Source organism: Aethalodelphis obliquidens, unplaced genomic scaffold (genome assembly GCF_003676395.1).
Source record: "Aethalodelphis obliquidens isolate GAN/ISIS:26980383/991018 unplaced genomic scaffold, ASM367639v1 scaffold6, whole genome shotgun sequence".
Classification (NCBI taxonomy): Eukaryota; Metazoa; Chordata; class Mammalia; order Artiodactyla; family Delphinidae; genus Aethalodelphis; species Aethalodelphis obliquidens.
Window position 1 is genome coordinate 10,696,123 of NW_020837950.1, and position 13,535 is coordinate 10,709,657.

At 43.5% G+C, this 13,535-nt stretch overlaps 1 protein-coding gene across 2 annotated transcripts; it reads right to left on the minus strand.

Moving 5' to 3' along the window:
* Window positions 1–545: 545 nt before the first annotated feature.
* Window positions 546–12,747, minus strand: UCHL1 (ubiquitin C-terminal hydrolase L1). 2 transcript variants are annotated; one of them, XM_027103087.1, is made up of 9 exons: window positions 12,400–12,747; window positions 12,268–12,279; window positions 11,705–11,833; window positions 8,780–8,930; window positions 6,706–6,791; window positions 6,580–6,627; window positions 5,669–5,735; window positions 4,722–4,780; window positions 546–964 (listed from the first exon to the last, which is right to left on the minus strand). In XM_027103087.1, exons 1-9 carry the CDS (start codon window positions 12,430–12,432, stop codon window positions 878–880), a joined length of 672 nt encoding a protein of 223 aa, XP_026958888.1. In that variant the 5' UTR covers window positions 12,433–12,747; the 3' UTR covers window positions 546–877. The 2 variants fall into 2 exon arrangements, with proteins under 2 accessions (XP_026958888.1, XP_026958887.1); XM_027103086.1 differs by lacking the exons at window positions 12,268–12,279; window positions 12,400–12,747 and having other exon boundaries at window positions 11,705–12,099.
* Between the last annotated feature and the right edge of the window lie 788 nt (window positions 12,748–13,535).

Genomic DNA, 13,535 nt, shown 5'->3' on the forward strand with positions numbered 1-13,535 from the left:
GAAAAGCCTGAGAAACTGTCACAGCCAAGAAGAGCCAATTAATGGTTCATCAATTGTTACAAATGTATCATACTAATAATGTAAGATGTAATGGGGGAAACAAATGAAAGGTATATGGGAACTCTAATATCTTCTCAATTTTTCTGTAAAACTAAAATCATTCTTAGAGCATAAGGAATATAGTCACTAATACTGCGATAACTTTGTAAGGGGACAGATGGTTACTAGACTTATCGTGGTGATCATTTCATGATGTACTTAAATGTCGAATCACTATGTTGTACATCTGAAATTAACAGTATCAACTATATTTCAATAAAAATAATTATTCCAAAATATATTTAATTTTTTTTAAGTCTACAGGTACACACAGTAACATAAATGTATAGAAAAAAGTGTAGAAACACACTAAACCGATAATATTTTTATGGTAATTTTCTTACCTGTACTGTATAAGTTCTTATATGGAAGATATATATGTAATTACTATGATAATTTGGGATATATTGGGGGGACGGAAAAATGAAAACCAGTTTAGGCTCATCTCTTATCAGCAGAAAAATTTTATTCCTTTTAAGGACAAACCACATCCAAGGCCTTAGCTAACAGACACAAACCAAAGTAGCCATTAAAGCATTAGATATTGAGGTATAAGACATACAATGAGGGGAATGCTTTGCCATCAGAGGGCGACACCAAACTTGCTCCATGGAGCTCTGCTAGTGCGTGGGCAAAGTTGAGGGTAAGTGCGTATCTGTGGAACCGAAGGAGAACAGCTGTGCTCTACAAGTACTGAAGCATTTAGACCACATAGGTAGGGATATACTTTCACGACGAAGGGAAGGGGGGAGAAAGCGAAGTGCCCCCCGACGAGGCATTAGGCTGCCTTGCAGAGGGCCACGGCGGAGAAGCGGACCTCCCCTTGCTCACGCTCAGTGAATTCTCTGCAGACCTTGGCGGCGTCCTGAGGAGGAGGAATGTCATGAATTAAGGTCTAAACAGCAACAGCTCAAAATGAAAGCTTCAAGGGGAAAGTATTAGTAAGGTCTATTAATGCCCAAAGTTCACCCTGACCCACTTTAAACCTCCCAATAAACTTGAAAACCAGGGCTTAAGGCAAGAGGAAAAAAATCAGGTGATGAGGGCTTTCCCTGGTGGCGCAGTGGTTGAGAGTCCGCCTGCCGATGCAGGGGACGCGGGTTCGTGCCCCGGTCCGGGAAGATCCTACATGCCGCGGAGCGGCTGGGCCCGTGAGCCATGGCTGCTGAGCCTGCGCGTCCGGAGCCTATGCTCCGCAACAGGAGAGGCCACAACAGTGAGAGGCCTGCGTACCGCAAAAAAAAAAAAAAAAAAAAAAAATCAGGTGATAGGAAAGACAAGGACCCACATCACAAATCCAGCTCCAGAAGCTTTGATTCCTTTATTCTTTCTACCAAATGCTCTGTGCTTCTGCCACCTTGTGCCTGGTTTTGACAAGAAAACTATACTCTTGGTGCTCTTTCCCTCAAATCCAAAGACAGAAAATTGATTTCTCTTCCATAAGGAAAAAGTTCTAACTCAGAAATTCCCAGAGTAAAGACAGATTTATTTCAAGTAAACATTTTACAAAACAGGCTTAAAGTTCAAATACCTGGTATTCCAAGTACAGATAAGTGATGGATTCCTACATATTTAGGGAATGACATGTGTTACTAATTCTAAGACCTAGATTACAGAGATTGGGAATAGAAAACTGACCCCAATGTTACTTGAGAAATTCTGGGGTTTAAATGCCTTGGGATCAGAATATCAATCACTGTTCAATTTGTAAAAAGTCCAGTGCAAAGAAAGCCCCACTAACAATGTTAAATACAAGACCTTCAAGAGGACAGTGGATATGCTATGACAGAGAACAGTCACAGAACATCAGCTCCCAAGGCCTAAAAATCACCAACCTGATAATGAGTTGTGGTCCTGAAAAAGCATCAACCCCACCCCGGTTTTGTTTCTGCTTTGGAACCACTTAGAAAAACTGAAAAGGATCTAGAGTAACATCTACATTTTATTCTATCAGAATTTTTAATATATTGATATCCCAGACCTGCCTTCCCCAAAGCCACTTTCCTTTAGGACCCATGCTGTTGATTAATGTTAAGGGTGTGCCTGTAAAGACAACAGCCATCTCCTACATAGACAATAAGCAGTGACCTAATTCACTCAAGTTTAGGATACTTGGGTTAAGTTTATGGACTTTCTCACCAATTTAACAAGTTAATTCGGGATATAGTTTAGACAACCTAAAACATCTCTAACCATATAGAACCAGCCTTACTTAGGATAAGAATTTCCACTAATTAAGATGCTATTTTCCACAGGGAGATCAGCTCGGTGCTTTGTGACTGCCTGGAGGGGTGGGATAAGGAGGGTGGGAGGGAGGGAGACGCAAGAGGGAAGAGATATGGGAACATATGTATAACTGATTCACTCTGTTATAAAGCAGAAACTAACATACCACTGTAAAGCAATTATACTCCAATAAAGATGTAAAAAAAAAAAAGATGCTATTTTCTAGTCAATTAATTTAAAATGTGATTCTGGTGTTTTTTTTAAAAACAAAAAAAGTTTTACCTTCCTCACACCTCATAAATTCTACTCACATAACAGTTTTAAGTATCCTATGCAGAGTACATTTTATGGTACAGGCATACCTCATTTTATTTCACTTCACTTTATTGTGCTTTGCAGATACTGCATTTTTTTTTTTTTTGGCAAATTGAAGGTTTGTGGCAATCCTGCATGGAGCAAGTCTATCAGCATCACTTTTCCAGCAGCATTGGCTCACTTCATGTCTGTGTCACATTTTGGTAATTCTCATAATATTCCAAACTTTTCATTATTATTATATTTGTTATGGTGATCTGTGATCAGTGATCTTTGATGTTACTACTGCAAAAAGACTGACTCACTGAACACTCAGATGATGGTTAGCATTGTTTTAACAATATTTTAAATTGATATGTACATTGGCTTTTTATACACAATGCTATTGCACACTTAACAGACTACAGTATAGTGTAAACATAACTTTTATATGCAGTAGGAAGCAAAAAAACTCAAAACTTCTCTTTATTGTGATATCTGCTTTACTGCAGTGGTCTGGAACTGAGCCCACAATGTGAGGTGTGCCTGTATTAGGACAGTGTTCGATAGGAGTTGGTATGTACCTAGGAAGCTTTATTAGATGGACCAGAATCTTTCCTCCAAATAGGTCATACCCAGAAATTCTGCCCCTGTTCTTATTCTCTCCCATAAGTGAATCCTGACTCTCATGCAAATCCCCATTCTGTTTCTCTAGGTCTAGTTCTCATTCCATATCACTATTCTCATTTACCCCTGGTATATCCAAGAATTAGCTCTGACTGATCTCAGGTGTACGTGACAGAAGGCTAGAGAAAGTGACCGTCCCTCCTAGGACTGCATAATTTGGTCCACTAGTACCTTGAGGTCATCAGGTCTACGATGTTCCAAAGACAGGTCTACTATAAAGGTAGTACTGTACAGTGGCTAAGAGCACAGACTCTAGAGACAGACTGTCTAGATTTGAACCCTGATTCTGTAGTTTGCCATTGACCTTGGGCATCACTTACCTCTGCAACTCCATTTCCTCATCTGTAAAATGTAATACTAACTACCTCAGAGCATCATTAAAAGGAGTCCATAAAAGAGGTAACTAAATTAGAACAGCATCTAGCATGGAGTCAGCAAACTGCAGCCTGTGGGCCAAATCCAACCTGCTGCCTGTTTTTGTTAATAAAGTTTTAATGGAACACAGCCATACACATTCATTTAGACACTGCCTATGGGGCTGCTTTGGAGCTGTCACAGCAGAAATGAATACCTGCAACAGAGCCCATATGCTATACAAAGCCTAAAATATTTCCTGGCTCTTCACAGAAAAAGTTTGCCAACCCCCCCACCCCCCCGTCTACACACAAGAAGCACGCAAAAAAGTTTAGCTGTTATTACAGCAAATGAAGTAATTATACCTCAACATCATTTTAAATTTTATCACAATTAAGCCATTTTCCTTTCTAACAGCAAATTGACTAAACTCTAGAGATTCATTTTTTAGAGGGCAGAGGACTAGTCTACCAACTCGTGTTCAGAATTAAGAGATTTCTGCCGTCACTTTTACCAGGACGGTTACTCAGTGACCCTGGATCTTAAAGTTCTGGTCAGGCATGGTTTGAATTTGCTTCCTTTGACCTGCTAACAGTGGACCGACCGTGTGGGAAGAAAACAATCACAGAGGTAACTGCCTAACCAGAATCCATAGTATGCTACCTACAAGACTGACCCAAATCCAGCCATCAGAGAGGGATTAGGAAAGGCTTGGGTTGCTGTTCCATGAGTCTGAGTCATTGGCTATGATGTAATCTGACAAGAGGACAACAGTCACCTTAACCTCACAAGGAAATAAACAATGGCTTTCAGGCTAAAGCTAACTGTGGGCTAAAGACAGCACGCAATACAGATCAGGCAGGGCTGCTCTAAAGGATGCCGTTTAAGACTATTTGCTATAAAATAAAGCAAACAGAATGACTGAGATGATCTTTAAGCCCTAAAGACTGCTCTCATCCCAGATGACTGACGCTGCCTGTACCGAAAACGGTTTGCACTTTAGAATAGACAAACTGGCTCAAGAAATATGGGCCCTAGCGGAAATGGATTCCAAAGACTACCTGCAGCAGTGAGCCCTCTGAACTGGCGCCATGGTTCACCGGAAAAGGCATCCGTCCATCTGTAACGAAAAAGCCAGGCATGTCAATTTTCTCTGCACGTTTTCTGTCTACTGTGCTTGTCCAGCTTAAAGGCAAGTTTTAGATTCTTCCAAATACCACTGCCACTCCCACAAAGGTTAGGCTGGTTATGAAGCAACAGGCTGGAAATGAGGTTCAAGTGTTCCTAGATATCCACCCCAGGCAATTCTAGTCTAAAGCACCAAGACCACAAGACCACACCAGGCCAGACTAGCTACCCTACTAGGAGGGCTTGTGCCCATCTCTTGGGAAGGACCACAAAGCAAGTCAGCAGTCTATGAGGTACACGGAAGGTGGAGGGAAGAAAAAGGATCCTTGAGATTTCATTTGCCCCTCAATGACTGCTGAGCGGCCCCAAGTCTTCTTTGCCCTTGCTTGCCATAGGTAGTATCTTGGCTTGAGATGACACAGCTGCAAGTCTTCCTCCATTAAAAGGAGATGGCTCTTCTTAATACAGAGATGGACATGTCTGAATTCTTTTTACACAAACCAGGTTGTGTTTAGGCATTTACCTCCTTCCAAAAGTATTCCTTGCCTGGAAAGGATGGCGGTGGAGACCTTATACTGGTGATGCTATTACAGTGGAAAGTGGAAAGGGAAAATCTGAACGTGTATACTTTGAACTGGCTGATCAGTTCTCTTTACTGGTTTGTAACTAAAGCCATTCATCCCGCAGGCCAGGTTCCTGAGGGAGGTGCTCTGGGTATGATAAAGGGTTAAGTGCCCCCTTGAGAATACCTCAGTGTTCTGGCTTCATAAACGGATATACTAAGTGCCGCCATAAAGTCACACACCAGTCCTGTGAGAGGAATTATGTCTGAGAGAAGGCATGCATCTATATTGGATTCCAAAACTGGAGTGAGACGTACCAAGTTCATAGAGGTGGCCATCCACGTTGTTAAACAGAATAAAATGAAAGTTCACTTTGTCATCTACCTGCAGAGAGTCAAGATATTTTTTCGAAAATGAGTTTTTATTGTATTATAAACTGCGTTTAAAAATAAAGCTGGAAGAAAAGATATAGATGACATAACATTGTGTAAGTTTAAGGTCTACAACCTGTTGATTTGATACACATATTTTCCAATATGATTATTTTATAAGCAGAACTTAATTTGTTAAAAATAAATTCTCTAAGTAAATATGCTTGAACCAACCTGCCTACATATTAAATGATTATAGCGAATATTTCTTTCTTATATACTAGGTACTATTCTAAGACCATTAAAGTAGATATACTGTAACTCTCAGAACTCTAACACTTGCTTTTTACTGAGGAGGAAATTAAGGCTTAGAGAGGATAAGTACTTCACCCAAGGTCAAGACTAGAATGTGACAGAGTCAACTGCAGTTATACAGACACTATCACTGACTTCAATCTAATCAACAGTTGACTTGAAGGCTGTGTTCAGATTAATGGTACATTTAAGTCATCTAGAAACTTTTCGTCCTTGTTGGTCCAGCTTGCTCTCCAATAGACTGTGAGAAGAGTATGTGAAATGTTCAGTTATTAAGATGGGTGCTACTCAATTAGACCCATTTGGATCTATATAAAACACTACCAGCCTGAATTTACTCAAGACTGTGTCAACTGCCAATCAGATATTTTGAAGAGCCATTTCTATGAACAGGTCTGGTCAAGGCCTTATTCTGGTAGAATTTGCTGGCATTCATCAGCCTTGGGTGGAAACATGTGCTGTGTTCCAGTAAGAGGTTCTTGCACATATTTCTGGGGAAACATGGGTGACACCTGGACAGCCTGGCTCTAACTTGTATTTACCCGACACTGGCCTTCCTGTGCCACGGCATCATGGGCTGCCTGGATGGCCTGCAGAAAACAGAGAATAGTTAGCACGAAAACCTCCAGAGTTACTGAAAATCGATGCTCTAGAAGTTCTCTTCCTACCTCATTCTTTTCAAAGCATTTTGCTCTGTCTTCAGGGGACAACTTCTCTGTTTCAGAAAGAAACTGTTTCAGAACTGACCCATCCTCTTTAAAAAAAAAAAAAGAAGAGAAAAGAAAAAAAAGCATATGTCAGTACCAGTCTAATGCAAATGGTTGCAATTTATTGCTGACTTAAGCCACTGCAATAGTCTGTCACGTTTGGAAACCTGACTTTTTACCATGGCCTCTGAGGATGTGGACGAGCGAGGTGCCTCTTCCCCAGCCTCTTTTTCCAACCACTCCCCTCACACTGCATTCAAGCCAGAGAACTCTCAGTTCCTCCAGCATGCCAAGCTCTTCCTCACATCCTCCCTGTCCCCTGACCCCTCCCCACCTTCCATCTCACCCTCACCTCTCAGATCTCCTACCATCTCTGTTACAGCACTGATCCACTGGTAACATGTATTTGTGAGACTTTCAGGGCCATAAAGGCAGGCACTGTCTTGTCTATTGCTCTTATCTACAGCACTTAGCAATGCACAATTAATGTTTATTGCATACATGATGTAACAATAACATTCTAATCTATCAATATCAACAGTTCTCAAACCAAGACTTTTATTTCAGGGTAGAAAATGCAATCTTAGTAATATGGTTATCCAGAAAGACTTCAACCTACAGATCTTAAATAGAAACACAAAGACCCTAACAGTCTGGCCTAGAGACAGCTAACTAGCTGATGGTTGGCATAAGCATTTTGTCATTGCTCAGTGTGGATGAGTCTAGGACGCAAGAGCAACTTGTATTTCAAAAGACCTCAATCTGAACTTTCAGCTCTAAACTTAAACAAATGTGTTAAATGGGGACCACTGAAAATCTGGAAATTGTAGGAATCCCCTCAACTTTATGAGGAGGGCTGTGACTCAGATTAAGCCGTGACCATGACCATGACCATGTTTATGGAAGAGTTACAGTATCTGTGACCTCAGGAACACAGTATTCTAAAAGAAATGACACTTACTGCAGAAGAAATAAAAAGGATCAAACTACGACTTTTTAATGACTCACTCAAGTCAATATTTGAAAAAAGCAACTTCTAGAAGATCTGGACCTTTGTGGCCAGACGAGCCTTTTTTTTTTTTTTTTTTTTTAAATTTCAGAAGTATACCAGGAGTAGAATCTTGGCCACAATTCCCTTGTTTAAATTTAAAAAAAAAGTATTTGACCTGCTACAAGCAACAGCATGGACTGTTGAACTTATTCAATTCTCAGCCACCCCCATCCATTGTCTAAATCAGGAGTTGGCTGACTACTGCCACCTAATAAAGTTTTATTGGAACACAGCCACATCCACTGCTCTACATCTTGTCTATGGCTGCTCTTGCACTACAAGGGCGGAGATTATGTGGCCCTCAAAGCCTACAAGATTTACTCTCTGGCCTTTTAAGAAAGTTTGCTGACCCTTGGCCAAAATCATACACAATGCCGTGTATTTTAACATATTTCAATGCTGTTACTTGCGCTTCTGACAACTCAAGGGCTGAGACTCATCTCTTCTCTATCCTCCATGGCATCCACTGGAGGCGAGCTAAAACTCCTGACCCAGCTTTGTTCACAGATGGATCTCTCAAGGTGCCAGCCTGCGGCTAGGCCTCCCTGCAGGACCTCGCACTGTGTCCTGCTGCTTTAGGCTGTTTTGGTTCTCCTGTTGCTTATGAGACACAGCACCATTAAAGAAAGGTCCTGAAGGTTGGCATTTTACGCCTTAACAGCATCTCTAATTCTTTAGAATTGTCAAGACCAGCAGGAGGATCTGCACATGAAGAGCCCAGGCGGAGAGGCAAGTACAAAACTGCACTGTCACCCGCCCCGCCTCTCCAGGCGGAGGAAACCACACTATACTTCTTGGATGCGCGTCCCTTCCTCAAAAGGGAGGAACGATGAGAATTCACCCACTGATTCTATCTGCATAAGTAGATTTTCAAAAAAATCTAAGGCAATGGCTTTGCCAAACAGAGGCTTGGGGGTGTTGGAAGGAAGCATTACAGTTAATTAAAGGTCAACCAGAGGATGACTGGCCTCAAAACCCACTCACCGAACTCCAGTTTGTCCTGATTATTGGCCACTGCATGAATGAGTCCGATGGTTCCACAGGAGTTGCCAATGGTCTGCTTCATGAAGTACACCTTAGGACTTACTTCTTGTCCCTTCAGCTCTTCAATCTGTTTTTTCCTGAAGTTCTCATGCTGTGAGTGCAAAAAAACACTTTTACATCTCAAAATGAAAATGCAAAGAACAGACAGCAGCACAGCGGGTTCTACCACCTAAATGGAAACAGAGTGGGAAATGTGACCAGGAGCCTTGGATCTAGGTGCTGGCTGGTGCCCAGAGAATGGCCCGTCTGCCACCCACGCCCATGCCAGCCCGTGGGGTTCTGACACTCCACCCTGATGCTGCAGTGCAGTAGCGGCCTTGGACATTGCCCAAGACTTTGTCTAGACACCACTGCAACCTTTTAGCTTGAAATGGATGGCGTGCTGAAGTCAGAAAAACAGACAAGTTCGTTATTTTCTTCCTTTAACACTAACGACTTTCACACAGGCATTCCAAACAAGCGCTGGGCAGCTGAATGCCCAAGAACACCAGCTAGTTTATATCTCACTATTCTTTGAAGTTCTACTTCTATTCTGCCCAAATACATGTCTCTCCAAAAACAAAACAATACAAAACTTAACTAAAGAAAGGAGCAATTTAAAGAAATTAACTATTCCCTCATCCTTTTTTAGGAAGGAAAGACAACTGGTCTGGGGTGTTGGACTGTGATTTCACAAAACTTTCTCATCCTACAAGAAGATGTAACTCTTGTTTGTCCTTGACAACTATACAATTTGAGGAGACTAGTTTCCTCAAAGCATTATCTCTTTGTACAGTAATATAGTGGGCTTGTCTGGCCCTTTCACTAACGAGTTCTAAAGACCTTAAAGGTATGACTGCTCAGTTAAAAGCAGGGTGCTGATGCTATAGAAACACTAATTTCTTGCTACTGGTATAAACCGTACGGAACCCGAGAAGTACATGTATTTCTAGTTCTAGCAGCCTTGCATTACTGTACACAGAACTGAAGTAAGCCTCGTCTGTGGTACCATCAGAGGAATAAGCTCTCTTGTCCCACAAGATCAACTTAAACTCCAACTCGTAGGAAGTTCTAGCATCATGTATCTACCTACTGGATCCTTGAATTGAGCTACTCATTGACTGTTAAGGATTTTCACTTTTCTAAAAAGATTTAATTTTTTTGTAATGGGATAGCGTCATCCTTTAGGGTTGTCTGAGCTCTTGCATGCAGACATTTCTGTAAGTATTTCACGATCCCTTAAAATGTGTTAAAAGTAGTCCATTTAGGATTTCATAATATTCTTAGACAAAATTAGATGCTTTCTAAATTAACATTAGCTTGTTTGGAAGTCAACCTATAAACCTCGACTTTTCTTTGAATTTGCTTCAGTATTTAGCCCAATAGGTGTTTTGTGCCACGTAACAGGCATTCAGTAAATCTGATAGACAGAACTGGAGCGAAAAGACATAGTATCGAGCTCTTTCAAACAGAAAACGTCCTACCCAGAATGTTCTACTAACCAAGATCTGCTTGATGCAGCAAAATGAGAGCAGTGGGCTTTTGCAAGACAAACGCGCTGCACCACTGCCTCCCCAAGGCCTCGCCTTTGAGCGCTGCTGCTCAAAAACCTCCGAGTCATCATGGTTCCTCTAATAAGAAACCTCTGGGAGAGGCTCAAATGAGAGAGAGAACATTGCACTTGATTTGATCAATAGGGAAGCTAATTTGACTTGCAATTATTTGGGAACTCCATTTTCACCTAAGTAAAGGCTTTGGCAATAACAAACGTGTCAGTGGGACTATCCTAATAGCTTTACTAAGTGTTTTTAACCCACAATACTTAGCCCATTTACTAGGAGGAACGCCTGGAACTTCCCATAGGGCTTAGTTTATGCTGAGGATGCTTCTAGAACCCCCGGCATTAGGATGGTGCTTCAGTTTAGCTCACTCTGTTTGAAACGATGCCGTATATACTAATGCCCCAAGTTTCACTAAAGCAAAATTCAACCACTCCTCAATCAGGGGTCGAGTGGCAGCAATAGGAGATAGACAAAACCGTGCTAATGAGTGGGATTCCACACATCCAAGACAACAATTACCCCAGCTACCTTTTTATATCTGATGCTCAGCCTTTGAGGTACATATATACTTGCACACTTGCAGGCGGAAGACCATCTAAAGGGAAATGAAAAAGCATTCCCAAGACTGGTCTAATGCTCACCTATTCACTTAACTACAAGGTCAGACAGGAAAGAGGCTGAGAGGTAGAAGGAGGTTCTCACACAGGAACCACACACAAATGATTAAGCTTTAGAAAAACACATTGGAGAAACTAAAGACCAAGTGTGTACGTTGTAGGGAGTGGAGGGTTGGGAAGAAACCCCTGAACCCACTCAAGACCCAGGCAGCAGAGGTGGGAAATTAAAGAACCTATTGTTTTCTTGTGGTTTAGGCAAGTCCATCCCCCTCCATTTTACAGCAAGGTGGGAGTCTGAGAACCAAACAATAAAACGACACGTCACAGCCGTTAAAGGAGAACCACCAACCAGCCATTCCTTGGCTCAAACTGCCAAAAAGCCTAGGTTCAAACTGCACTCATGAGTAGGGTGAACTGTCTTCCTGGATAACTGGGATGATGGAACTGAGATACTGCTTGTCCTCCAAATTCAAGGCAATACTGGATGGATGAACGACCAGGCAATAAACTCTGTTACAACAGAAGCCCAGTGAGTAGGTACCATGAAAGTGCGAGTTCCTCCCTCCATCCGCCACAAGGAAGGGGCAGTGTGCCAGCTCTGGAAGCCCAGGCCAGGACGAGAGGAGAGCCTGTACCGTCCTCAACGCCTCACTCCGGTCTAGGGGCAGCGCGCGCAGCGCCTGCGCACCCCGGGCCCCACGCCCTACCTGGGCCGTGAGAGGAAAGAGCAGCAGCAGGGCGCAGGCAGGCGCCGGCACCGAGCCCAGAGACTCCTCTTCCAGTCCCAGCACGTCCTCGAAGCGCCACTGGCCCGCAACCCCCAGCCGGGCCAGCACCTGCGGGGAAAAAACATGGCGGCCAGGCGCGGAGACAGGCAAGTGGCGGGCACCTACCGGGAAGCGGGGGAGGCGGGGCGGGCTCTGCATCCTCGCACCTCTCCCCGGGCCTGGGAGGAGCCCGGCCCCGCCCCGCCCCCCACCCAGGCCGAGTGCAATGACACAGCACAAAGCGCGGCCCACACGTGGCTCCCGCGACGCCCGGGTCTAGCATCTGGGCGTAGCCTCCTCCATCCCACCTCTGACCGGTTTCACAGTCACCGCCGCCCCCGAGGCAGGGGCAGAGTGAGGGCACCCCGGCCGCGCCCCAACCCCGCCGCCTCCGGAGCGCGCAGGGCGCCGCTCGGTCCCTGAGAAACAGCCGGAGCCGGTGGGCGCCTCCGCCTCAGTGCTCCCGGGGGAGGGAGACAGAGGCAGCCCGAGACGTCACTCACTTTGTTCAGCATCTGGAAGGCAAATGCAAAGAAAAAAAAATGCAAAGATAAAAGCAGTCATTGATACCGCTAGCTGGTGAGGGCTGACCCTCGGCCCCCCGCTCCCCGAGTAAAAGTACACCTGATGCTCACCTCCGGGTTAATCTCCATCGGCTTCAGCTGCATCTTCGCGAACAACAGCAAGAAGCACAACCCAGAGAAGAGGAAAAACAGAGAGCGGAGACGCCCAGGCTGCAGCTATAAAGCACCGGCCTGACGCACTTTGGATGCCTGCGCAGGGGGAGCAGAGGCAAAACCAAGCGAAGAGAAACGGTCAGTCGCAGCCAAATGGGCACGAACCCCCCCCTTGCGCAGCGCGGAGTGGTACGGCCAAGCCCCCAAACCTTGCAGTCTCACTTGCTGGTGAGATAATCTGGTGGTTGTGGAGATGGGTTTTGTTGGTGGGTGTTCCTTGAGCGTGTGGAGCAGTCCTTTTGATGGAGTCTGATTTTTTGTGAAGTTTCTGGAAACCCACACTTAAGACCATCCCAGTTACCTGAAAGCTTAGAGTCTCTGAAGCACTGAGAAAAAGCCCAAATTCAACAGGTATATGTTTAATATGAATATAAATCTAGCAGCAGTTTGCATTTGACCTTAGATAATTCATCCTCCATGTTGAAGCAAACCAGCACTGAGGTTCGTTTTTAATTGACTGCCTAGAATAAAACATAGTCTGTAATATAGCACATATTGCATTAGTGATGCTGATGTAATGTGACTCCCAGGGAAGAATTGGTTGGTCTTGGGGAAGCGGTAGAGACCTGGGGGATGTGGCTGTAATACGACACACAGAGAAGGCAGGCTGTCGGAGACTTTAGGAAACATATCCAGGGAAAAAGACAGGTATAATTTCAAGATGAGAGACTGTAAAAGGAAACGCACTTTTTTCAAGGAATGGGAGGCTTTGAAAAATAAAACATTAAGTTCACAATAGAATACTCCCAGTGAAGAAGAAAGGTAATGGCAACTTTAAAAACCACTGTTCTCTAATGATCTCAGGTGGGGTTTGGGTTTTTTTCTACCAGCATATTCAAAAGATGGAGACAAATAGCATATGCCTAAGAATGAATAAAAAGTGGAACAAAATCTGTAAGAATAGTGCAGGAAAACAAAACCTCAGAATGAAGTGGGGCTTGCTGAATCCTAAGAAAAGAAGAAGGTTGGGTATTTTTTCACTTATGCTCAGAACAAGATAATGATGATGGTGAAAGAATAGACTTACTGTTTAG